We start from the raw sequence: 26849 nt of genomic DNA, 5'->3' as shown, positions 1-26849 counted from the left end.
ACTAGCCTCCAAGTAGACCACGTGACGATGACGGCGTGCGTCACTTGCGAGTGACGTCACCCGAGGCCTAATCGTCGCTTGGAAGTAGCCTCTTGGTCCGCCGTCTTCATTTCTTTTCCCGCCTGTCGCTTCTGGAGTCGTTGCGACAGGCATTCGCTTCATAGCAGCCATGTCGTACAACTATGTGGTGACGGCTCAGAAACCCACAGCGGTCAATGCCTGTGTGACAGGTATGAGTTTATGCCGAGACGCTGCAATGCTGTGTGTAGCCAGGCTGTTGTATATCCATGGGGTTTGTGTCTGGTTTATCTCTGGCAGTGAATGGTTTGAGGTAACAAAGCCTGTGAGGGGTGAGAGTGGCATTTGGAAGAACCTGTGGCGCCAGAGTAGCACATGGGCAACAACCAATCAGAGTGGGGCTTTCATTATTCCTTCTTGCAGCTCCCTATGGAAATCTGATCACTGCAATTGGGCCCAGTGTTACTAAATGAGCAGGACTGTGTTTGTACATGAGCAGCCTACGAGATAAACAGGAGTTGCCAGGTCTCCTTTTCAAAGACCCCTACAGAACCAGCCCAAAACTAGCCAAGAGGCACTTCAACACTTGCCCAAATATAGCCCAAGATGTGCAGTGACAAACAGGCTACAAAATAAATGAATATACGTGAAAATGCGGCTTTTCACTTATTTCCACATTGTTTTCCCTGAAGCAAAATGGGAAACATTTGCCCCGTCACCAGAGGTAACTACAGAGGGGGGCCCAGGAGATATAGGGGGGGCCCCCCATAAGGCCTAATACATATACAATGTTAATAAATATTGGTAAAACAATTCAATCTCTTGGTGGCCAGCAAGAAATTGAGGAAAGTCATGCGAGAATAGTGAGCCCAAAATCTGGTAACTCCCTGACTTCTACACAAGTCAGTGCCGTTGCATGCTGGGTATTGTAGTCTTACATTCAACGTGGCAGTCGGGTAATTGTTAAACAAAAACTACATTACCCAACATGCATTGGGAGAAGCAAGTTTGGGACGTTGGGGCTGGTCTCCAATGTACAAACCAGCCAAAGGCCCAAAAAGTAGCCCAAATCCGTACCTTGGCTAGTTTGAACTTTCAAAACCCGCCTGGGCTTTAAATTAGTAGCCCATTTTGGCTGGAAACCCGCCAACCTGGCAACCCTGCAGTAGTAGTACAGTAAGTACAGATGCTTGCTCCCCCACGTGACAGAGGAGCACCTTGGTCTGGCAAAAGGTAGGTGCAACTACAAAGGGGGTTTTAGACCGTACATCAGCTGTTTAACTGTACATTATTATTAACATGTATATATATAGCGCCAACATATTGCGTAGCACTGTAGAGTAAATGTGATTATACAACTAAATCACATGAATCATATACATTGAAAAAGTCTAACCTACAGCCTGGGCCGCCATTAGAAATAACGGGGCCCCGTACAACAATTTTCAGCGCCCCCTGTGTAGTGGCCACCCCAGATCCCACCCTCTCCACACCACATTTAAAAGACCACACAAACATCAGCGCTAAAAAAAAGTAACCCCCACACAAACACACAAGTGGTGTCTGCCCCCCCCCCCCCATAAAAGCTCCACTGCACTTACTCTGCATTGATAGATGAGAAAATTTTAGGCACCTTTTCGGGCCTATTGAAGTATGCGGTGCGGAAGCAGGAAGGGGGGGGAACTATCTAGTAGGTAGGGGGTAGGTTTGGGGGTTGAGTTCTCCTTTAAGAAGGGGTTGGATGGTGTTTAGGAAGTGAGGGAATACAGGGATATGGGAGCTAGCTCATAGAACAAGTTGATCCAGGGACTGGTCTCATTGCCATTTTGGAGTCAGGAAGGAATTTTTTCCCCTCTGAGGCAAATTGGAGAGGCTTCAGATGGGTTTTTTCTTTGGATCAACTGGCAGTTAGGCAGGTTAAAAAAAAGTTAAAAGGTTGAACTTGATGGAAGTGTGTCTTTTTTTTCAACCTAACTTACTATATTACTCTCCCCACAACATTCCTGTACTTCCAGGGGAATCTTCTCCAATTACAGCCTTGGACATTTTGCAGCACTTGCTCCATAGCCAAAAAAAAAAAAAACTTCCCACACCAGTCAGTTGAAGTGAAGAAGCTGTAGTAGTGAAAGTAGTCTTCAATGATTACTCAGCAAGTCCAGTTGTTTCTTCGATTACCTATATAAGATATACCATGACCTGGATAAATGGGAATCTTCATAGTCATATTCAGAAAAAGAATTTCAGTTTATGGCCATTTAGCAGCTTAGAAAAACTTTCCCAAAATTCCATTTCAAGCCCCAATAATGTACGTGTTGCTTAAAGAGGCAGAGTGAAATTAACTTAGTAATGTGCTCGATTTCAAAATTAAAATGTTTAAGGATAATATAAATTTGCTGAGACATTCCATGATCATATAGAACACAAGTCTACAGGCCAAGTCTTTGGTGCAGGTTCTTGACATCATATGGCAATTTCGGATATCCTTATCGTATTAAATGAGCGCTAAACCCTGTTTTATAAATGATGCACTGGCAAAGTTTCCCTTCAGCTGCACGGGATACTTGAAAATGCCACGGATTGGTGGAATTGGCTGGTACATAACCAGATCAGATTAGAGGCACATTTATCAGGGGGTCAAATTTCGAATTCATTCGTTTTTTATAACTCCCATGAACCCGAAATTCGACCAATCGAAATGTATAAATAAAATCACATTTTTTAAACTGATTAATAGAATTGTTCATAACCAGATCAGCTTAGAGGCACATCTATCAGGGGTCAAATTTCGAATACATTAGTTTTTTAAAAATCCCATGAACCCAAAATTCGACCAATCGAAATGTATATATCAAATCACATTTTTTTAAAACTGATTAATAGAATTGTTCTTATCGAATTCGATTCAAATTAAAGAAGAAAAACTTTCTCTGGAAAAAACTCGAATGTCAGGGAGGCTGCAAACATTGATATCTGGACCTCTTCCATAGACTTAAACAGCAATTCAGCAGGTTTTAGGTGGCGAATAGTCTAATTTGAGTTCTTAAAGGGCCAGAGTATGACAAATCTCGAAAATCGAATTCGTGTTTTTTTTAAAAAAAAAAACTTCAAGGGAATTTGAATAATTCCCTAGTCGAATTTGACAGTTTTGACCTTAAAAAAACCTTAAATTCAAATTTAGAATTTTCAATTCGAACCTTGATAAACCTGCCCTTAGAGTGCACATTCTACTCCTCAGACATCACAGTAGTGGATGTGAAGCAGTCAACCCACCTGTGCAATTTAGGGGATTATTATTATTATTTATAATTCTGAATGCCAAAAAATCCAAGTTTTGTTTTTTTTTTAATATAAAATCCAAATTTTTAGTTTAGTTTAAAGTCCGAATAAAAAAAGTACTCCAACTCAGACCTGCTGAGATCATGTAGAAGTCAATGGGAGAAGGCCCGGAAGATATCCTGATCTATGCTGGGTTTTGTGCAATAATGTGAAGAATTTGTGGTTTTCCGGGTTTTTTTCCCTGCACAAGTAATTTTTTGAAAAATGTATTGATTAATAAGTATGGATACACAGAATCCAGGATTCGGTTCGGGATTCAGCCTTTTTCAGCAGGATTCAACCGAATCCTTCTGCCTAGCTGAACTGAATCCTAATTTGCATATGCAAATTAGGGGAGGGAACTTGTGTGACTTTTTGTCACAAAACAAGGAAGTGTGGTTCAGAAGCAGGAAGGGGGGGACTATCTAGGTTAGCAGGTAGGGACTTTTCTTAATTTGGGGGTTGAGTTCTCCTTTAAGAAGGGGCTGGATGGTGTTTAGCAATTTGCATATGCAAATTATTGGAGGGAACTTGTGACATTTTGTCACAAAACAAGGAAGTAAAAAATGTTTTCTATTCGGCCAAATCTTTCGTGAAGGATCTGGGGTACAGGAATGGGATCAGTTATCCGGAAACCCGTTATCCAGAAAGCTCTGATTTACACAATGCCATCTACCATAGACTCCATTTTACATAATCCAAACTTTTAAAAAATGATTTCCGTTTTCTCTGTAATAATAATAAAACAGCAGCCTGTACTTGATCCCAACTAAGATATAATGAATTCTTATTGGAAGCAAAACCAGCCTATAGGGTATATTTAATGTTTTCATGATTTTCTAAGGTATGAAGATCCAAATGATGGAAAGATCTGTTATCTGGTAAAACTCAGGTCTCGAGCATTCTGGATAACTGGTCCCAAACCTGTACTGTACTTTATCATTTTACACATTATCCTTGTCTGATTGCTTTCGAAGTGTAAACTAAAAAAAACAATATTCATTTTTCATTCTTAGGGCACTTTACATCTGAGGATGACCTGAATCTGCTGATCGCTAAAAACACCCGGCTAGAGATTTATGTGGTGACACCAGAAGGGCTGAGGCCTGTCAAGGAGGTTGGAATGTATGGCAAAATCGCAGTGATGGAGCTCTTCAGGCCTAAGGTAATATATAACGTTTGCTTCTTCTTCTGTCATGTAGGCATGTAAAGGAGCCTTGCTGTTTTGGTTTTTTTTTTTGGTGTGATGCCCCTGGTGCTGCTCCCAAGGTTGGGCAACTCCCCTACAGGTGCTGTTGTATTACATTATTCAGCACCCAGACTACTTTTACTGGGCTTAAAGAAGAATCTAGCTGGAAATATTGTACATTGCCCAAGGCAACCACAGCCCTTTAGCAGTAAAGATCTGTGTCTCCAAAGATGCCCCAGTAGCTCCCCATCTTCTTTTCTGTTGATTCACTGCACATGCTCTGTGCTGCTGTCACTTACTGAGCTTATAAGGCTGATTAGTAATTAATACAGATAATTACTACATTGCAGCACAGAAACCAGTGCAATTAAAGCCGATACAGCAAGACTGATTAATAATCAGAATATGCACTGGGTCCTGTGTTGTCATGTAATCTAATGTGGATTTTATAGTTTTTGTATTGTTTTATACAAACTTTCTCCAACTCTGCAGAACCAGTGGCTGCAGCAAAATAATCCCCCAAATAGAATCCCAGTTTATCTGTTTAAATCTGGCTCCATGATCTTTGTCCTGCAGCTGGAGTTGGAAACAGTAAAGGGGATGTAAAGGCAAAAATAAAATCCATTACAAATCTCTACACAGTTGCCGACTGCTCTACAGGGAAACAAACAAAGCTGCTTGAGTTCTGCATGGCTGGGAAGTAAGGCGGGGGCTCCCCCTGCTGTTCATAAGTATGATTGTTTCCCTGCAGAGCAGTTAGGGACCGTCTGACAATTCCTATCCACAGCAGTAAATGAAGGGAGAATTTCACTGCATACAGTCACGTTTCTTATAAAAACTCTAGATATTTTTTTAACGAATGTATATTGGAGATATATTTCTTTTTCATTAAAGAAAGTAAAAATTGGATTTCAATCTTTTGCCTTTACATCCCCTTTAAAGACCTTTAAAAAAAAGATACATGTGGCCCTTGTAATTCTTGTAGCAAAGAGGAAGCACTCTATCTCTCTCTCTTCTGCCTTACAACAGTGATGATGATAAACTTTCCAAGGGCTTTGTTTTAGGGGACATGGCATTAAACAAAAGTACTAATATTTATTTGTGAAGATCCAAATAAATATAAATGCATGACATCCTTGATAAAGCAGAGCAGAGAATAAAGCCCTTTTTGGGTGGTTATACAGTATGTCTTTCATTTATCACAAAACGATAACTTAGTTGGTTTAATGTGTAAAGCTTAACAATTTTTTCAGAGTTTTCATTTTATACAATCTGGCTTTAATTCACCCAATAGAAGGTGTCAGGCTCCTGGGTGCTCAGCTGGTGGATTGACTTGAAGAGAAAGAGAGGCTCTTAACAGGCAAAGTCTAATTTGCAGACACTCTCTATATACAGGTATGGGATCCATTATCCAGAAACCTGTTATCCAGAAAGCTCCTAATTATGGAAAGGCCGTCTCCCATAGACTGCATTATTACCCAAATTTTTCTCTGTGATAACACTACCTTGTACCTGATCCACACCAATATATAATGAATCCTTATTTGAAGCAAAACCAACCAATTGGGTTTATTTAATATTTACATGATTTTCTAGTAGATTAGAGATGCACCGAATCCAGGATTCGTTTTGGTATTCACCCTTTTTCAGCTGGATTCGGTTTTGGCTGAATCCTTCTGCCTGGCTGAACGAATTCTTATTTGCATATGGAAATTAGGGGCAGAGAGGGAAATCGCGCAATTTTTGGTCACAAAATAAGGAAGTAAAAAAAATGTTTTCCCCTTCCCACCCCTAATTTGCAAATGAAGATTAGGATTCGGTTCAGTAATCTGACGAATCTTTCATGAAGGGTTAGGCCGAATCCAAAATAGTGGATTTGGTGCATCCGTTAACCGAAAACCCCCAATTCCTGTCCTTTCGGGATAACAGATCCCCATATCTATATTAGAGACATCTTTATTTATAAAAGAGGAATATGGAGTTTGTTTAATTTTAGACTTTACTTTGGGGAGATTGTCGCCCCCAAAGAAGAGGAGATTTGTCGATGAGGCGACTAATCTCCCCGAATCTGCTTGTGTGGCCAGACCCTTACAAGTGCTATGTGATTTAGCTCTACATTGGGAAGCCCCTTATAATACATTGTGAAAGATTTTGATGTTTTGTTTATACTCTCACCCCAGTGATGTGTGATGCTGTAGTTTTAACACCTTTCCCACCACTACGTGTTTTTAAAACTATGGAAAAAATGGCTTTGAAATGTCGTAGAAAGTGTCGTAGTAACAACCGAGAAATTCACAGAGCATTTACCCGACAATTTCCGTATCCTGTACGATACCTTTGAAATAGTGTAGTTAAAAGTGGGCGTGGTTTTTCGGTGCCTCTTTTCCCTTCATTTTTATGAAATGCTCATTAACTCGTTTGTTTTGCCGACAATTTTTCAGACACATTAGGCTCTCCAAAATGAAAATGTCGGTCAAATTGTCGTTTGAAAAAACTCGGTAAAATGTCGTCTGTCCGACAAAAAGATATGACATTGTCGGACTAATGAGACATTCAGAGCTGATCTCTGCCTTTGTGAATTTGCAGTTCGTAAGTCGTTTTACAAATTTGTCGACCGCCACTTCTGGGTTACTTATTTTTCCGACACTTTTGTGAATTTCCCCCTATAAGTCTGTATTGTTTTCTCCACTTTGACAAAGGGAGGATAAGCCTAAACATTAGTCTCTACCCAATAAACAACTTATTGTTTCACTTTAAGGGCAGAGACACACGTGGAGATTCGGGTAGATTAGTTGCCCGGTGACAAATCTCCTCTACTTCAGGCGACTAATCTCCCCAAATTGTCTTCCCACCGGCTACAATCTACGGGATGGCATTCAGAGCGATTCGTTTTCTGAAGTTGCCACGCGAGAAAACTTTGGACGACTTCGGAAAACAAAGAGCTCCGAGTGCCATCCCGCCGGTGATTTAGATTCTAGCCGGCGGGAGGCATTTTGGGGAGATTAGTCTCCCGAAGAAGAGGCAATTATTCACCGGGCGACTGAATCTCCGCTTGTGTCTCTGCCCTAAACCCTGAGAATGTGGATTATATATAATCTATCTCTTGGGTGGACTTTGTTTATTTTTTATCCTGTCCTTTGCCTCAAATGGTGGGTGATCATGGAATGACTAAGCAATAACTGTATCATTTATTAGGATCCTTTGTTCTCTCTTATTTTACAGCTGGGTAAGGGTTTTACTTCCTTGTACTCATTATTGTGGTGGATCTTGTTGGCATTGCTTGTTTTGGGTGATACCTTTCTGATCATTTCTTGTGGGAGCCTCTTTGGTGGTGACTTAAGCTCCCCATAGACGCGACGATTCTTCTTGCCGAACGACCGATTTTAGGGAAGTCCGACCAATACTTCGAAATTATCGTGCGGTTAGTGGGATTCGAACGATCGTTCATCTTACGATTTTTCGTCCGACATCTGTCAGGAAATTGTTCGGCCAGGTTAAAAATCTTTGTCGGTCCCAGTGCAATCTATATTTGTTTGCAGGGCCAAGCAGCTCCCCTTTGTTTTCCTGGCAAATTGGTCTTTTGATGGTCAATTCGTACGATCATTCCGAGAAAATCGTGGTCTCACGAGCTTTAAAGGATAAGTAAACCTTTAAAACAAGTGAATGTAAAATGGATGAGAGTGCTATTCTAAGCACTTTTGTCAATAACATTCATTATTTATTTTCTTTTTATTCCAAGATATTAAGGGATACATGTGCTGTTAATATGAATGAATTGTGTTACAACAGCGCCACCTGCTGGTCAGTTTCCCACCAGTCTGACCAGCAAGTAGTCAAGGAAGTTGTCAGGAGAAAGAAAGAGGCTGCTCTGATGTTTTTTTGCTTAGAAAAGATGTGAGAAAGGTTTCTAATTTTATTCCTAAACAGAAGAACATCAGAGAAGCCTCTTTCTTTCTCCTGACAACTTCCTTGACTACTTGCTGGTCAGACTGGTGGAAAACTGACCAGCAGGTGGCGCTGTTGTAACAAAATTCATTCATATTAACAGCACATGTATCCCTTAATATCTTGGAATAAAAAATAAATAAATTATGAATATAAATGACAAACAGGCTTAGAATGACACTCATCAATTTTACATTCACTTATTTTAAAGGTTTACTTATCCTTTAATTTAAGCCTATGATTAAGTGCCCCAACAGGCACAAAACGCGTCAGGCTGTCTCCTGTATGTCCCAATAAACGGATTGAACTTTTAATTATATTTTTCTCATTATTTTTGTGAGACACAACAATTTTTGACTTTTGCTATGTGCTATGCACCCATGGACTGGGGTGATAGTATATCTCCCCACTTTTACTAATAATTCCATTATTGCATATCGATTTATAGTGGTGCCATTATGGGCTAATTGCTTCAACTTTGCTTATCTACTTTATCTCTCTCTCTCTCTCTGTATTGTCAACAGACAGGGGTGTAACTACAGAGGAAGCAGACCCTGCGGCTGCAGGGGGGCCCAGGAGGTATAGGGGCCCCATGAGGCCCTAATTCATATACAATTTTAATAAATATTGGTAAAACAGGTCAACCTCTAGACATTTGGGGGCCTGAAAAATAATTTGCTGGGGGGCCCAGTAATATCTAGTTACGCCACTTTCAACAGACATTATCTAAGAGACAATACCTAAAAATACTTGAGTGCCTAAGCATTAAAAACTACAATCATGTTGGCTACAGATTGGCTGTTGGCTATTAATATTTACTTTATTAATGCTCTTTTTTTATCATCCTGACAAGCCTTTCATATACCAAACTGTAGAGCTGCAAATATGACCAGGACTTCCTTTTTTTTTTTAATGTAATATTTTTGGACCTATAATCGATAATTAAGGTGGGTTGTAACCAGTGATATGTGATCCTTGTGTTCTTAATTGCAGGGTGAAAGTAAAGACTTGCTGTTTATACTGACGGCTAAATACAATGCTTGTATTCTGGAGTACAAACAGAGCGGGGACAGCATTGATATCATAACTCGTGCACATGGCAATGTACAGGTAATCGTACGTGTGATTGGTTGGAATGAGCTTAAACCTTGTTTATTGCACTTCATCAGATATAATGGTTTCATAACCCAGTAATATGGCCTAGCCAAGCTTTGGACCTTCGTTCTTGCTTTTCATTATTATATTTCTTTTGAGCTTTTCCTTTTCAAGCCCTAAATTATCTTTCACTCTTGTTCTTTCAGGATCGCATTGGCCGTCCTTCTGAAACTGGAATTATTGGGATCATTGACCCAGACTGCAGAATGATTGGTCTTCGTCTTTATGATGGGCTATTTAAAGTCATACCATTAGAGCGGGACAATAAAGAGCTAAAGGCCTTTAACATTCGCTTGGAGGAGTTGCATGTCATCGATGTTAAGTTCCTATATAGTTGCCAGGCCCCCACTATATGCTTTGTGTATCAGGACCCCCAAGGCAGACATGTCAAGACATATGAGGTTTCTCTGAGGGAGAAGGAGTTCAGCAAGGGGCCCTGGAAACAGGAAAATGTAGAGGCAGAAGCCTCTATGGTCATTGCAGGTAAATACGCAAACTTTGTGATTAACCCATGGCAGTTAATTGTTTATTGGCGGCACTCCTTGAAATATTCTGTGCATGGGTTATTGGTTCTATAGAGACCAGCAGGGTTATTCATGATAATGACTTTTTAGTTCCAGAGCCTTTCGGAGGTGCAATTATCATTGGCCAGGAGTCCATTACCTACCACAATGGAGACAAATACCTGGCAATAGCTCCTCCAATCATCAAGGTAAGAGTTTTATATTGGTGTATAATAGTACAGATGAAACATTACACAGGTTGAACAAAGGAGCTGATTGTTCATATGAGGATAATATGGGCACTGGTATATGTCATGATTTTAATGATGTCGTTTTTATTTCTAAATTACACTGCAAATAATTCACTTTACTATATAAAATGTTATTCCTGAACCAGCAGGCAATTTTTTTTAGTTGTAATATTGGTGTGTAGGTGCATCTCCGGTCATTTTGCCTGGTCATGTGCTTTCAGAAAGAGCCAGCACTTTAGGATGGAACTCCTTTCTGGCAGGCTGTTGTTTCTCCTTCTCAATGTAACTGAATGTGTCTCAGTGGGACTTGGATTGTACTATTGAGTGCTGTTCTTAGATCTACCAGGCAGCTGTTATCTTATGTGTTAGGGAGCTGCTATCTGGTTACCTTCCCATTGTTCTGTTGTTAGGCTGCTGGGGGGGGGGGAAGGGAGGGGGTGATATCACTCCAACTTGCAGTAAAGAGTGACTGAAGTTTATCAGAGCACAAGTCACATGACTGGGGGCAGCTGGGAAACTGACAATATGTCTAGCCCCATGTCAGATTTCAAAGTGAAATATAAAAAAATCTGTTTGCTCTTTTGAGAAATGGATTTCAGTGCAGAATTCTGCTGGAGCACCACTATTAACTGATGCATTTTGAAAAAAAAAACATTTTTTTCCCCCGTGACAGTATCTGATATGCTATGTCTCCACAGCAAAGCACTATCGTGTGCCATAACAGAGTAGATGTCAATGGTTCACGTTATCTGCTGGGTGACATGGAGGGCCGTCTGTTTATGCTTTTGTTGGAGAAAGAAGAGCAGATGGATGGAAGTGTCACACTGAAGGATCTGCGTGTGGAATTACTAGGAGAGGTGAGAAAAGCGTCATAATGTTAAATTATGGTTGGTGTATGTTGTGGTGCGTAATAACCAAACTGATATGTTTATGACCTAGATCTTAGTCAGGTCATCAATTAGGCAGGTCTGGATATATTATCTGTAGATGCATTGGCATGTGAGGATGTAATAGAGCCACAGGTCTGATAGCCCAGATTATTCCCTCAAATAAATGGAATAATAGAAAGGTGGCCATTTAAGTTGTTGCGATAAGTTGAGCCCTTGGGACAACTGGTCAGATACAAAGTAGTTTTGGCCAGTGTATGACCCATTAATGCATGTCATATGTTTAACAGAATCCTCAATAACCCTCTCTCTAACCTCAGTAATCCTCCTTTTTTTTTTTTTTTTTTTTCTCCAGACTTCCATTGCTGAATGTCTGACTTATTTGGACAATGGAGTTGTGTTTGTGGGTTCCCGCCTTGGAGATTCCCAGCTAGTGAAGGTAAGTGTGCTACAAATTCCATTTATCTTCTTTTTCTGATTTTTTTCAATCTCTTACTCTCTCATTTTTCCTCATGCCAACGGTAACTTTCTTTATTTTTGTGTAGCTTACGACAGAGAGCAATGAACAGGGATCATATGTTGTTGTCATGGAGACTTTCACAAACTTGGGCCCCATTGTAGACATGTGTGTTGTGGATCTGGAGAGGCAAGGACAGGGACAGGTTGGCAGTACACTTCCTTTGTTTTCATTTTTACTGTACCGTTTTTGAGCCAGCATTTGATGTCTGCTTTTTTCCTCCACCAGTTAGTGACCTGCTCTGGAGCCTTTAAGGAGGGCTCTTTGAGAATTATCCGAAACGGAATTGGGATCCACGAACATGCCAGTATTGATCTTCCTGGGATAAAAGGTGATGACACAATTCTACAGAAAGCCAGAACTTTTTCTGAAATTGTGATTGTAACCCTAGTGGTCTGACCTTTTGGTTCAAGCCCTTCTTTGAGGTCTAGTATTTGGTCAGGGCCACCCTTAGTAGCTCATAACAAGGTTACAGCTATTGGGTATCTCACCATAACTGGCATTTAGATTGAGTCCCAACTGCAACTACTCCAGCCCCCAGTTCGGGAACTACTGCTATGTGATTTTTTTTTTTTTTTGTAATGGGTAAGGAGTTCTTCTAGAGTTCTCTTTTTTTTATTAGTATTAATTAAAGGGGAACTATCGTGCATTAAAATGTAAAGTAAGCTTGAGCATACTGAATTAAGACGTTTTCTAAATATAATCAATTAAAAATGACGTACCTTTTCCGAAATAATCAAATTTATCTTCACTATCCCTCTCTCAGCATCTGTTTCTCTTCATTCTGTCTTCGTGCAGGAGTTGGGTGTCAGATATTCATTAACAGTTAGATCCAATATATCTTATAGGGGGGCACATTTTGCCTAGAAGATGTATTATTATAATTATGTATTAGAGCTCACTCTATTAAAATCACCAGGCATCATGTCTCTCTACATGCAGGATTTGTTAGATTGTGTTTGTATTGGAATCCGTTATTTGAGTGAGCTCTAACTCATCTGCTAGGAAAGGAAACCCCCTATATATATTGGATCTAACTGTCAATTACTATCTGACACCCAACTGCTAAATGAAGAGAAACAGGCGCTGAGAGCGGGATATTGAAGATAAACTTAATTATTTAAGAAATGCAGAATATTTAATCAATTGTATTTAGAAAGTTTCTTATTTCAGTATGATGAAGCTTATATACAATTTTCATTTTCGCAATAGTTCCCCTTTAATATTTTTTAATGGTTTCCTGTTCTTTCTCAGGTCTTTGGCCTCTCAGAGTTGCTGCTGATCGTGACACAGATGACACTCTAGTTTTGTCTTTTGTGGGACAGACAAGGTTAGAAGTTTGCTTAAAAGATAAACTGTGTGTTATTTCTAATTCATTTGATTCAGTTTACCAACATAGGTACTAAAATGTGATTTTTAGACTGTGGGTCATCAGCTGATATACAAAGCCCATCATGCAGTAAACCTTGATTATATGTTGGTGTGTAATGGTTCTTATGGCCAAGGAAAGTTAAACTAAAGAAGTTGCTAGAAGTGTTGTACATTATGTTTTGTGCTTCTGTACCAGCCCAAGGCAATCACAGCCCTTTAGCAGTAAAGATCTGTGTCTCCAAAGATGCCCCAGTAGCTCCCCATCTTCTTTTCTGCTGATTCACTGCACATGCTCTGTGCTGCTGTCACTTACTGAGCTTAGGGACCCACTCACAATATACAGTACACATAGAATAGAAATGTCACAATATAAGGCTGATTAGTAATTAATACAGATAGTTACTACATGGCAGCACAGAAACCAGTGCAATTAGCATCAGAATTTAATAATCAGCATATGGAAAGAAATAAATGAATGTATAGCAATATTGTTATTTATTTCGTGGATAATATTAAAAACATCTTGTTCAACTATATGAGTAACTTACAATTTACATATCTATCATGTAACACAACGGCTTATGTAATATCCTGTTAAATATTGTTGAAAAACATTTTCTTGTAGGTGTGGAAAACTTTTTCTTTCTTTTTGTCTTTTTCTTTGTATCCCCCCCCTTCTTCATCTTCTGTACCCCTGATACTTTTTGATATTGAAAACTTAATAAAAAGAGATTTACCAAGAATTTAATAATCAGCAAACCTGTAGCATCAGCTTATATTACAGCCAGGGAAGCTCATTTTCTGCTGGATAATTAGTGACGAGCCCTAAGCTTAGCTTCTCAACAGCCAATCAGAGCCCACTGAGCATGTGAGTGTCACACACTTTCCAAGATGGTGACCCCATGTGACAAGTTTGAAGTCCTGGATCATTGCTGCTATTGACAAGCTCAAACTTTAGCCTCGTGCAATAAGTTCACTATATAAAATATATCATTTTTAGCCCTATTCTTTTCTAAGGTTTAGTTCTCCTTTAAGAAACATTCAAATCAATGTATGCCTGTAAGCTGGAGTGTAATTGTTCTTATATAATGCTCTTTTAGAGTCCTAACGCTTACAGGAGAAGAGGTCGAGGAAACGGACTTGGCTGGCTTTGTTGATGATCAACAAACTTTTTTCTGTGGGAATGTTGCACATCAGCAGCTTATTCAGGTAATTAGAAGGAACCTTCCTTTTGTCATCTGATTGCTGATTAAAAACAAATTAGTTCTGAAGAATCCGCTTTTCCCTAATTTTTATTATTAGATCACATCAGCCTCAGTACGGCTGGTATCTCAAAACCCACAAAACTTGGTGAGTGAATGGAAAGAACCACAGGGTCGGAAGGTTAGCGTCTGCTCCTGCAATAGTCGCCAGGTGCTGCTCGCTGTGGGTAGAGTTTTGTATTACTTGGAGATCCACCCCGGGGAACTGCGTCAGACCAGGTGATCAAAGGAGACTGCATCAACTGCCGTCTGTCTATCTGTCTATCTAATATGATCTAATCTGTCACTCTTCTGCCCCACAGCTGCACAGAAATGGAGCATGAGGTGGCCTGTCTAGATGTCACACCTCTTGGAGGAAACGATACTCTTTCCTCTCTTTGTGCCATAGGGCTATGGACAGATATCTCTGCACGTATCCTGAGCCTTCCAGGCTTCCAGCTTTTGCACAAGGAGATGCTGGGTGGAGGTAATCAGAATGGGCTCTGAGGGAAGGGCAATCAACACAAAAGTGGGAGTTATTAGAAGGGCTATATCTCTTTAAGGATAAGTAAACCTTTAAAACAAGTGAATGTAAAATTGATGAGTGCTCTTCTAGGCCCTTTTGTAATTTACATTCATTATTTATTTTCTTTTTAATCCTAGATATTAAGGGATAAATGTGCTGTTAATATGAATGAATTGTGTTACAACAGCGCCACCTGCTGGTCAGTTTCCCACCAGTCTGACCACCAAGCAGTCAGGGAAGTTGTCAGGAGAAAGAAAGAGGCTGATGTTCTTCTAATTAGGAAAGATGTGAGAGAGGTTTCTAATATTTTTCCTAAGCAGAAGAACATCAGAGGAGCCTCTTTCTTTCTCCTGACAACTTCCCTGACTGCTTGGTGGTCAGACTGGTGGGAAACTGACCAGCAGGTGGCGCTGTTGTAACAAAATTCATTCATATTAACAGCACATGTATCCCTTAATATCTTGAAATAAAAACAAAAATAATGTGAATGACAAAATATCACTCGTCAATTCTTCCTTCACTTATTTTAAAGGTTTACTTATCCTTTAAGTATTTAAGCATAAGTAAGATATTTGCTCTGGCTGCAAAATGAATAATATGTAGCTGTAATAAAAGCTATGTATTCTTCCATGAATTGAAAATAATCCCTTATAATAAAAAGTACATATTTGTATAGATCATGTCCTTATCCGTTCCTCCTCTATGTTTCCACTAACTGTAGAAATAATCCCACGTTCCATCCTCATGACTTCATTCGAAAGCAGTCACTACTTGCTTTGTGCACTTGGAGATGGTGCCCTTTTCTACTTCAGTCTAAACACAGACACAGGTGAGAGAAGAAAATGTTTGGTTATCAGCTTCGTGGCTTTGCCTACACATTGAAAGGGGTCTCGTTATTTGTGTCCGTTTTGATTTGAAGCTGTTTTTGTAATAAGGTTACAATTAAGGATGCACCGAATCCAGGATTTGGTTTGGAATTCTGCCAGGATTCAGCGTTTTCCAACAGGATTCAGCTGAATCCTCCTGCCCGGCTGAACCGAATCCTAATTTGCATAGGCAAATTAAGGGTGGAAAGAGAAATCGCGTGACTTTTGGTCAAAAACAAGGAAGTAAATTTCCCCTTCCCACCCCTAATTTGCCTATGCAAATTAGGATTCTGTTCAGTATTCGGCCGAATCTTTCACGAAGGATTCGGGGGTTTGGCCGAATCCAAAATAGTGGATTCGGTGCATCCCTAGTTAAAATCACTGGTTACACATTTTCCAACTCCCTGTTAACTGTTGGATGTTTTTATTAGGTGTGTAAATACCTCTCTTGCACTGTTCCTTCATCATAGTCATGGAATCATTAAGGTGCTGATTTATTAAAGGTGTTGTTCAACTTCAATTAACTAGTTGTTTTCAGATAGATCACCAGAAATAACGACTTTTTCCAATTACTTTCTATGTGTCACCGTATTTTTCTTATATTGAAGTGTAAAGTGTCATTTCTCACCTTCGCCGACCCTGTAAACTGTTCTTAACTGATACATTAGTTGATACATTTCTTATCTTTGTCCCTGCAGAGCAGAATCTCTGGTTTTCATTAAAGGCAGCTGTTAGAATTGATACAATAGTTGCTATAATACTCCAGAAATGCTTCTGAGAAACGTATCAACTAAATGTTGCGACATTGTGACAGTTTAGAGTCTGCGCTTGAATTACTGAGCTGCCAGACTCAAACACCAAACAGGGACATCCAGGAACATTGGAAAAACAGTAAAAAACAAATAATGGAAAGTAATTGAAAAAAATCTTTCTGTTGAACAATCTAAAAACAACTGAATTTAAAAAATTATTTTGAATTACTTTAAGGTTCAAATTGAAAATTCTAATTTTTTTATAGTCAAAACTGTTAAATTCGACTAGGTAGTTATCCAAACTTTTTTTTTTAATCAAATTTTGGGATTTATCATTCTCTGGCCCTTCAAGAATTTGAATTAGACTATTCGCAACCTAAAACGTGCCGAATTAATGTTTAAGCCAATGGCAGAGGTCCAGGGATACAATTTGGAGATATTTGCAACCTTCCTGACATTCCAGTTTTTTCAGTGAAAAAACAAATCGAGTTTTATTGAATTGGATTCGAGTTTTCGGGTCGCTTAAATCCGTCCGAGTTTTGAAAATCCGATTTTAATTTCGAAATACACGAAAATGGACAGCTCAACCCAATCCCAAAATTAACACTTGTTGTAAGTGCAGGGTGCTTACCCAGAAGACCCCTCCCTTGCATAGGTGTCAGTAGAGTAATTTCGAAAAAATGAAGACTTGATAAATGGCCCGGAGGTGTCCGAAACTTTGTCTTTTTGTGATGTATATATCGTCTTAATAAATCACTTGACACAACTTCAGCTAACAGATGTGCATCCGGATTTTTTTTGCAATGAATTCAAATTTCGACCCTTGATAAATGTTCCTCTAAATGCGAGAGTCAACTGTTGCCTTTGTTTCAATTAGGCCTTCTGAGCGATAGGAAAAAGGTTACTCTGGGGACCCAGCCCACGGTACTCAGGACTTTCCGATCTCTGTCGACGACTAATGTGTTTGCCTGCTCCGATCGTCCTACCGTCATCTACAGCAGCAACCACAAGCTGGTCTTCTCGAATGTCAACTTAAAGGAGGTCAACTATATGTGCCCCCTGAACTCTGAGGGATACCCTGACAGGTGAATTCTTCCTATAGAAACTTAATGGCAGGCAAATACAGAGAATACACATGTATTATTCCCCAAGCTGTGGAGAAAGCTTTTCCTGACATTTTACTGCTAACTCCTACCTTATTCCAAATGAACATTATTTACTCCTTTTCTAACCATATACCTTCTCTCCAACAGCTTGGCCTTAGCCAATAATAGCACCCTGACTATTGGAACCATCGATGAAATACAGAAGCTACATATCCGCACAGTGCCCTTGTTTGAGTCTCCCAGGTTTGTGTTTGATTAGGAAAAATAGATGAAACACAGACAAAATGATTCGCTTATAAGCCTAGCATTTTAAATACGTTTCTCTGTTTTTATTGCAGAAAGATATGCTATCAGGAAGTCTCGCAGTGCTTTGGGGTTCTTTCCAGCCGTATTGAGGTGCAGGATGCCAGTGGGGGTAGCTCCCCACTCAGACCTAGTGCAAGCACACAGGTCAGTCTTTGTTTACTGCAGCGTCTATTGGAAACACAGGTATGGGGCAATTTGAGCCTCAAATAATCTCTCTCTGTAGCTTGGGAGTAGGAATGCACTGAATCCAGGATTCGGTTCAGGATTCTGCCTTTTTCAGCAGGATTCGGATTCTGCCGAATCCTTCTGCCCGGCCGAACCAAATCCTAATTTGCATATGCAACCTAGGGCCGGGAAGGGAAATCGTTTGACTTTTTGTCACAAAACAAGGAAGTAATAAATATTCCCTTCCCACCCCTAATTTGCATATGCAAATTAGGACTTGGTTCAGTATTCGTCCGAATCTTTCACGAAGGATTCGGGGGTTCGGCCGAATCCAAAATAGTGGATTTGGTGCATCCCTACTTGGGATGGTGGATATAGTTGCTTGGAAAGGTGGCAGTCTGCATTTCTAAGTGCCAGTTGCTTCACAGCATTTGGAGCTGTTAAAGGGATTCTGTCATGATTTTATGGTGTAGTTTTTTTTTCTAAATGACACTGTTTACACTGCGAATAATTTAATCTACAATATAAAATGTCATTCCTGAACCAGCAAGTGTATTTAGTTATAATATTGGTGTGTAGGTGCATCTCAGGTCATTTTGCCTGGTCATGTGATTTCAGAAAGAGCCAGCACTTTAGGATGGAACTGCTTTCTGGCAGGCTGTTGTTTCTCCTACTCAATGTAACTGAATGTGTCTCAGTGGGACCTGGATTTTACTATTGAGTGCTGTTCTTATATCTACCAGACAGCTGTTATATTGTGTTAGGGAGCTGCTACGTGGTTACCTTCCCATTGTTCTGTTGTTAGGCTGCTGGGGGAGGGGGGTGATATCAGTCCAACTTGCAGTAAAGAGTGACTGAAGTTTTTCAGAGCACATGACCAAGGACAGCTGGGAAACTGACAATATGTTTAGCCCCAGATTTCAAAATTAAATATAAAAAAAATCTGTTTGCTATTTTAAGAAATAGATTTCAGTTTGTGATGATAATTTTTCATGTTTTCAGGCGCTCTCTAGCAGTGTGAGCTGCAGTAAATTGTTTTCTGGAAGTACATCTCCACATGAAACTTCTTTTGGGGAAGAGGTTGAAGTTCACAATTTATTAATCATTGATCAGCACACATTTGAAGGTAAAACAAGGTTTTGAGGGATACTAAAATTCACAGTATAAAAAATTGTGGGACTTCTGTAATGATCGTAAACTCATTCTCTGCTTCTTTCTCAGTGCTGCACACACATCAATTCCTGCAAAATGAGTATACCCTTAGCTTGGTCTCCTGTAAACTGGGGAAGGATCCAACCACTTACTTTGTAGTAGGGACTGCCATGGTGTATCCAGATGAAGCTGAACCAAAGCAGGGAAGGATCGTCGTTTTCCAGTATAATGACGGTGAGATTAAGGAGACTAAATTTCTGGCAAGGACAAGTATTGCTGTTCTTCCTTTTCATTAGAATAATCAAATGGGTCACATAAAAGATCCTGCCTAAAAAGAAACTGTTGGGATTCCGTTTATTGTTCTGTGTTTTTGTGCAGGAAAACTGCAAACCGTTGCAGAAAAGGAGGTGAAAGGAGCTGTTTACTCTATGGTGGAATTTAATGGAAAGCTGCTAGCAAGTATCAACAGCACGGTGAGATAACTAAAGTACAGTAGGGCCAGAACTTGTTGTTTGGGACTGTCCAACTAGTAACCTTGGTATGGGCAGGACCCTTGGGTAATGTCAGTTTCCTCATCAAACTTGGTCATTGTTATTTACGTAAAGCTGTATGCTATTTAAGTGGAATATCAAACTTACCAACATATTAGATTTTGGTTACCACATGTGGAGCTGTGTCTGCCCCATGATCTTGCATGATTAATGCATTTTATAAGCTGGTGTATAAAAGAGTGTTAATGATGCACCGTATCCACTATTTGGGATTCGGCCAAATCCCCTGAATCCTTGGTGAAAGATTTGGCTGAATACTGAACCAAATCCTAATTTGCATATGCAAATTATGGGTAGGAAAAAGTGGAACAAAAATTTTATTTCCCTACCCGCCCCTAATTTACATTCGGTTCGGCCAGGCACAAGGATTCGGACGAATCCGAATCCTGCTGAAAAAGGCCTAATCCTGGATTCGGTGCATCCCTAGTAATAATAAAAAGAGAAGATTCTGGGAATTGAAGATTAGCAGCAGCTGGGGAAGCAGGGGTCACACATTTCTGTTTTATAGAAATGCATATGTGGTTTATATATCTAAGCAGTAACTTCATGTTTTTTCCCATCTAGGTACGACTCTACGAGTGGACTGCTGAAAAGGAATTGCGAACAGAGTGCAACCACTACAACAATATCATGGCTCTCTATCTGAAAACGAAGGGTGATTTTATCCTGGTGGGAGACTTGATGCGCTCAGTGCTGCTGTTGGCTTATAAACCGATGGAAGGAAACTTTGAGGAGGTAGAGATTGCAAAGAAACAAGACACAGGGCTGAGAGGTTTAAGGGACATAGTGGGTTGGACTGAACCAGATTGTCTAGCCGAAGGCATGTAAAAAAAAATAATAGTGGGTAATTTAAAGCTTAGTACAAGATGAATAAAGTGGGTATAGGAGGGAGAGCTGAAGGAACCAGGAGCAATAAATAAAGGCTTTCAACTTGGAGATAAAACAGATGTGCATATCTTATCCAGCATTAAAGGAACAGTTCAGTGTAAAAATAAAACTGGGTGAATAGGCTGTGCAAAATAAAAAAAAATTCTTATATAGTTAGTTAGTCAAAAATGTAATGTATAAAGGCTGGAGTGACTGGATGTGTAACATAATAGCCAGAACACTTCCTGCTTTTCAGCTCTCTAACGCTGAGTTAGTCCGCGACTTGAAAGGGGGGGCCACATGGGACATAACTTTTCAGTGAGTTTACAATTGATCCTCCGCATTCAGCTCAGATTCAAAAGCAACAGATATGACCCATGTGCCCCCCCCCCCTCAAGTCACCGATTGGCTACTACCTGGTAACCAATCGGGAAAAACAAGAGAGCTGCAAAGCAGGAAGTAGTGTTCTTTTATGTTACACGTCCAGTCACTCCAGCCTTTATACATTACATTTGTGCCTTACTAACTATATTTAAATTATTTTATCTATTCATCTAGTTTTTATACTGAACCTATAAGGAATTATGCTGTGTATACTTTTGTTCCATCTGGGTCCGTGAACAAGCTTCGTTTCCTTGTAGATTGCACGAGATTTCAATCCTAACTGGATGAGCGCCGTGGAGATTTTAGATGACGACAATTTCCTGGGAGCCGAGAATGCTTTCAATTTATTTGTGTGTCAGAAAGACAGGTAATTATAATGATAGATATTGATGTAAAGGGTGTAATTTAGAGGTGACAAATGGCCTTATTGCTGGCTGCACAACTGCGTGATTGATGTATTTGAGCAGTGTATATAGTTAGTTTTGATAAGGTTACTCAATCTCAATCAGTTTCTCAATCATCACCTGCTGCAAAAATGTATACACCCCAGTTTATATAATTTATATAATATCATGCTCTTTTGTTACTGGCTATTTCTTGCAGATCTATTTGCAATGACTTAACCATAGAGAAAGTTCATTATAATTAATTTTCTCTTTAATGGGGTCCTTGCTTGGTGTTCCGTATAGTGGGATCCTTGTAATTAAAAGGTTGCTTATAAGTAGGGATGCACCAAATCCAGGATTCGGCTGAATCTTTCTGCCTGGCCGAACCGAATCCTAATTTGCATATGCAAATTAGAGACGGAGGGAAATCATGTGGCTTTTTGTCACAAAACAAGGAAGTAAAAATAATCGTTTCCCATTCCTAGTTTGCATATGCAAATTCAGTTTGGTACTCGGCTGAATCTTTTGCAAAGGGTTTGGCCGAATCCAAAAGAGTGCATTCGGTGCATCCCTACCTAAGTAATGCAGTAACATTCAAATTTGTTTTTCATCACTATGGGCAATATGAATGCTCCTAATGTAAGCCCTGGGTTTTAATAGCATATTCAGCAAAGTATTTGCAGGCTAATTAATTAATTATACTTTTCTTAATCACTAGTGCTGCTACTACTGATGAGGAGCGGCAGCATTTACAAGAAGTCGGTCTCTTTCATCTGGGTGAATTTGTTAATGTCTTCTGTCATGGCTCCCTGGTAATGCAGAATCTGGGTGAGACCTCCCCGCCTACTCAGGGCTCTGTACTCTTTGGCACAGTTAATGGAATGATTGGTAAGATCTCCAACATACAACTGCCACGTTTCTTTATTCTCAAATGTAACAAGTCCAGTAAATTGTCATCTCTCTGTTTTTGTTTTTTTGTTTTTTTCTTAGGTCTTGTTACTTCACTTTCTGAGAGCTGGTACAATCTGCTTCTAGATGTTCAGAACAGACTCAACAAAGTAATCAAAAGCGTTGGCAAGATCGAACACTCATTATATCCTTTATTATGCGGCCGTGTAATGGCCAGTTCTGCTAACATTTTGTCATGATTTTAATGGTGCAGTTTTTATTCCTAAATGACAGTTTACACTGCAAATAATTTACTCTACCATATAAAATTTCATTCCTGAAGCAGCAAGTGTATTTAGTTGTAATATTGGTGTGTAGGTGCATCTCAGGTCATTTTGCCTGGTCATGTGCTTTCAGAAAGAGCCAGCACTTTATGATGGAACTGCTTTCTGGCAGGCTGTTTCTCCTATTCATTGTAACTGAATGTGTCGCAGTGGGACCTGGATTTTACTATTGAGTGCTGTTCTTAGATCTACCAGGCAGCTGTTATCTTGTGTTAGGGAGCTGCTATCTGGTTACCTTTCCATTGTTCTATTGTTAGGCTGCTGTGGGAGAAGGGGTGATATCACTCCAACTTGCAGTAAAGAGTGACTGAAGTTTATCAGAGCACAAGTCACATGACTGGGGGCAGCTGGAAACTGACAATATGTCTAGCCCCATGTCAGACTTCATTATTTTCCCATGACAGTATCTCATTTAACAATTATAAACTTTGTCCAGGATAGAACTATTATTGGAGGATGGTGGAATGGATTTCACTTGAACAATTTTTAGACCCCTCTGTACGACCCCATCGTAGACCCCTCGGTACGACCCCATCGTAGACCCCTCGGTACGACCCGATGGTAGACCCCCTCGGTACGACCCGATGGTAGACCCCCTCGGTACGACCCGATGGTAGACCCCCTCGGTACGACCCGATGGTAGACCCCTCGGTACGACCCGATGGTAGACCCCCTCGGTACGACCCGATGGTAGACCCCCTCGGTACGACCCGATGGTAGACCCCTCGGTACGACCCGATGGTAGACCCCTCGGTACGACCCGATGGTAGACCCCTCGGTACGACCCGATGGTAGACCCCTCGGTACGACCCGATGGTAGACCCCTCGGTACGACCCGATGGTAGACCCCTCGGTACGACCCGATGGTAGACCCCTCGGTACGACCCGATGGTAGACCCCTCGGTACGACCCGATGGTAGACCCCTCGGTACGACCCGATGGTAGACCCCTCGGTACGACCCGATGGTAGACCCCTCGGTACGACCCGATGGTAGACCCCTCGGTACGACCCGATGGTAGACCCCTCGGTACGACCTGATCGTAGTTGTGCTATGATTGTCCAAAAAGCACCTGTCCGCCCCCTCCGCTGACCATTGATCACTCCGTCTGGAAATCACAGCAACATTTCAGCGTAATGTTTTTTCCCTTGACCTATAATTTCACTTGGAGGTCATTCCACACAGAGAGGAAGACCGAACCAGCCACAGGATTCATAGATGGGGATCTGATCGAGAGCTTCCTGGACATTAGCCGGCCAAAGATGCAGGAGGTCATTGCGAATCTACAGGTGAGAAAGACGTGGTGGGCGACATTACTCCCGCGTTCTTCGTTTGTATGTGAAGAAAACATTCTGTATTGTCGTTTTGCAGATCGACGACGGCAGTGGGATGAAAAGGGAGACCACGGTGGATGACTTGATAAAGGTAGTTGAAGAACTGACGAGGATTCACTGAGTTCCGGAAGTCCGGAAGATTTCAAGCTTTTCTCCCCCTCCCCCCAGCCCCTCCTATAGGCTTTGTTGATGCTCCCCCAGCACCGTTGGGTTGGAGTTGGCCTTCCATGGGGTTGGCCTTCTATTAATTCTGTCCGTGCCAAGGGGGTGTGTATCTTGCTTTAATGCCCTACACGCACTTGCACCCTTTGCTTTCAGAGGAGTGGGAGGGATGGCAAAAAAAAATTTGCAGGTCCCTCCACCAGCAAAAGGTTAAATATGGCTGTACAGATTATCCCTTCAACCCATTTCCCTGCTGCATTATTATTGTTGCTGCAATCCTGTAACCATAGGGTGTTTTTTTTTTTGTTTTGGTTTTGTAATACAACATTATGTAATAAGGTCCCACCCACAAGGGCCTTCTGCTTAGAATGTAGAGTGTATCATCAGCGGGACAACAGGACATTGGGCATGTGACTGGGGGGCTCCAAGTGATGTCAAGTTGCAGTGCCCACCCTACCATTCCTCTTAACTAAGAAAAAAAAAGGGGAAATGTAGTAGGTTATTTTCTGATGTTTTAGGAAATAAACTAGACTGGAACTGAAAACTGGGCATCGTCTCATCATTCAAACTGCAGGGAACTGGGTCTGAAGTTCACTACGTTGTACAAGTCCTAATTGTTATAAATATGGCACCGATTACCTGCCAAACTTGTGTCACATCATTACACTTAAAGGATGAGTAAACCTTTAAAATAAGTGAATGTAAAATTGATGAGGGGGCTATTCTAGGCACTTTTGTCATTTACATTCATTATTTATTTTGTTTTTATTCCAAGATATTAAGGGATACATGTACTGTTAATATGAATGAGTTTTGTTACAACAGCGCCACCTGCTGGTCAGTTTCCCACCAGTCTGACCACCAAGTAGTCAAGGAAGTTGTCAGGAGAAAGAAAGAGGCTGCACTTTAGTATGATGTAGAGAGTGATGTTTTGAGACAAATTGGTTATTTTTTTTATTATTATTTTTGGTTATTGAGTTGTTTAGCTTTTAATTCAGCAGTTTGCAATACAAGCAATCTGGTTACTAGAGTCCAAAGTCCCCTAGCAACCATGCATTGATTTGAATGAGACTGGAATGTGAATAGGAGAGGCCTGAATAGAAAGATGAGGAATAAAAAGTAGCAATAACAAAACATTTGTAGCCTTACTAGGGATGCACCAAATCCTGGATTCGGTCCGGGATTTCGGCCTTTTTCAGCAGGATTTGGCCAAATCCCTCTTCCCGACTGATCCAAACCCTAATTTGCTTAGGAGGGAAATGACACAACTTTTTGTCTGAAAACAAGACATTTTTTTCCCCTTCGCATATGCAAATTAGGAATCGGGTTCAGTATTCAGCCGAATATTTTTCGAAGGATTTGGGGATTCGGCTGAATCCAAAATAGTGGATGCGGTTCATCCCTAAGCCTTAAAGAACATTTGTTTTTAGATGGGGTCAGTGACCCCCAACCCATTTGAAAGCTGAAAAGAGTAAAAAAAAAATGAAGGCTAATTGAAAAGTTTCTTACAATAAGCCATTCTAGAACATACTAGAAGTAAATGTAAACTTTAAAGGACATGTAAACCCCCCACACAAAAATGTAATCACTGAAGAGCCTCTTTGAAATCTCTAAATACCTGCTACTCTGGTTGTTCAAAGATTAATAGTAAGGCTGCAGCATCCACTTAATCACTTAGAAATCCTTCTCCTCCTCTAACCCACTCAGCCCCTTCCCTCTGGATTTTCTTTTGGCTGTTGGCTCATGAGCATTCTCAGTTCTCATCCTCAGATTAATAAACACACCCTCCTGTCTATCAGCCAATGAAGAGATAGCATTACTGGTTTCCATCGAAACTCTGCTCTAGGTGTCTGATCCTATTTTTAAATCCTAACCCCTCTCATGAGCTCAGCTTAACCATTGCAGTTCTCAAACCAAGCAGGACTTGTCATCACAGTAAATTCTGCCTGTGTATCCCTGCATTCTTTAATCGCTCCACCGGGGGTTTTCACAACTCTGCACCCCCCAGAAATGTCACAGCCCTGCTCTATAACAACTCTGCTCCTCTGTCTAGGGGGGATTTGATTACTCTGCTCTTTCTGAAAGACCCGCTCTCCTGCACAAATCTCATTCCCCTTCTACAGTTTCACAGCTGAGATCCATTAGGGGCCAGTGACATCTGTCTTCTTCTGCCAAGTGATTGTCACACCCCTGCTCATATGGACCTGCTCAATGGCGTAACTACAACTCACAGGGCCCCCCCGCAGAAATACATTTGGGCCAGCCCACCTCAACTCATCCTAATTAATGACAAGCATATAATGTGTAGCAGGAGCACATCCACACCATTTTAAACATGCAAAATGTATTTAAGGAGAACTAAACCCTAAAAATGAATGTGGCTAAAAATGGCCTATTTTATATAGTGAACTTATTGCACGAGGCTAAAGTTTGAGCTTGTCAATAGCAGCAATGATCCAGGACTTCAAACTTGTCACAGGGGGTCACCATCTTGGAAAGTGTCTGTGACACTCACATGCTCAGTGGGCTCTGATTGGCTGTTGAGAAGCTAAGCTTAGGGCTCGTCACTAATTATCCAGCAGAAAATGAGCTTCCCTGGCTGTAATATAAGCTGATGCTACAGGTTTGCTGATTATTCAATTCTGATGCTAATTGCACTGGTTTCTGTG

The 26849-nt window shown here is 40.6% G+C and overlaps 1 protein-coding gene across 1 annotated transcript; it reads left to right on the top strand.

Annotated features, from left to right (window-relative positions):
• Positions 1-82: 82 nt before the first annotated feature.
• On the top strand, positions 83-24724 carry ddb1.S (damage-specific DNA binding protein 1 S homeolog). Its single transcript, NM_001090155.1, is given in 26 exon segments — positions 83-230; positions 4350-4498; positions 9461-9577; positions 9769-10105; positions 10237-10334; positions 11075-11233; positions 11619-11702; positions 11809-11925; positions 12009-12111; positions 13035-13110; positions 14252-14360; positions 14454-14632; positions 14716-14879; positions 15640-15747; positions 17414-17621; positions 17790-17885; positions 17981-18092; positions 19116-19239; positions 19335-19499; positions 19644-19738; positions 20381-20551; positions 21325-21434; positions 22172-22341; positions 22444-22546; positions 23850-23973; positions 24056-24724. Coding segments are annotated over 26 exon segments (3423 nt in total). The 5' UTR covers positions 83-169; the 3' UTR covers positions 24140-24724.
• Positions 24725-26849: the final 2125 nt, after the last annotated feature.

This window comes from Xenopus laevis, chromosome 4S (genome assembly GCF_017654675.1).
Source record: "Xenopus laevis strain J_2021 chromosome 4S, Xenopus_laevis_v10.1, whole genome shotgun sequence".
Taxonomy (NCBI): domain Eukaryota; kingdom Metazoa; phylum Chordata; class Amphibia; order Anura; family Pipidae; genus Xenopus; species Xenopus laevis.
Note: the sequence above shows the minus strand (reverse complement) of the source record. Positions and strands in the feature narration are given on the sequence as shown.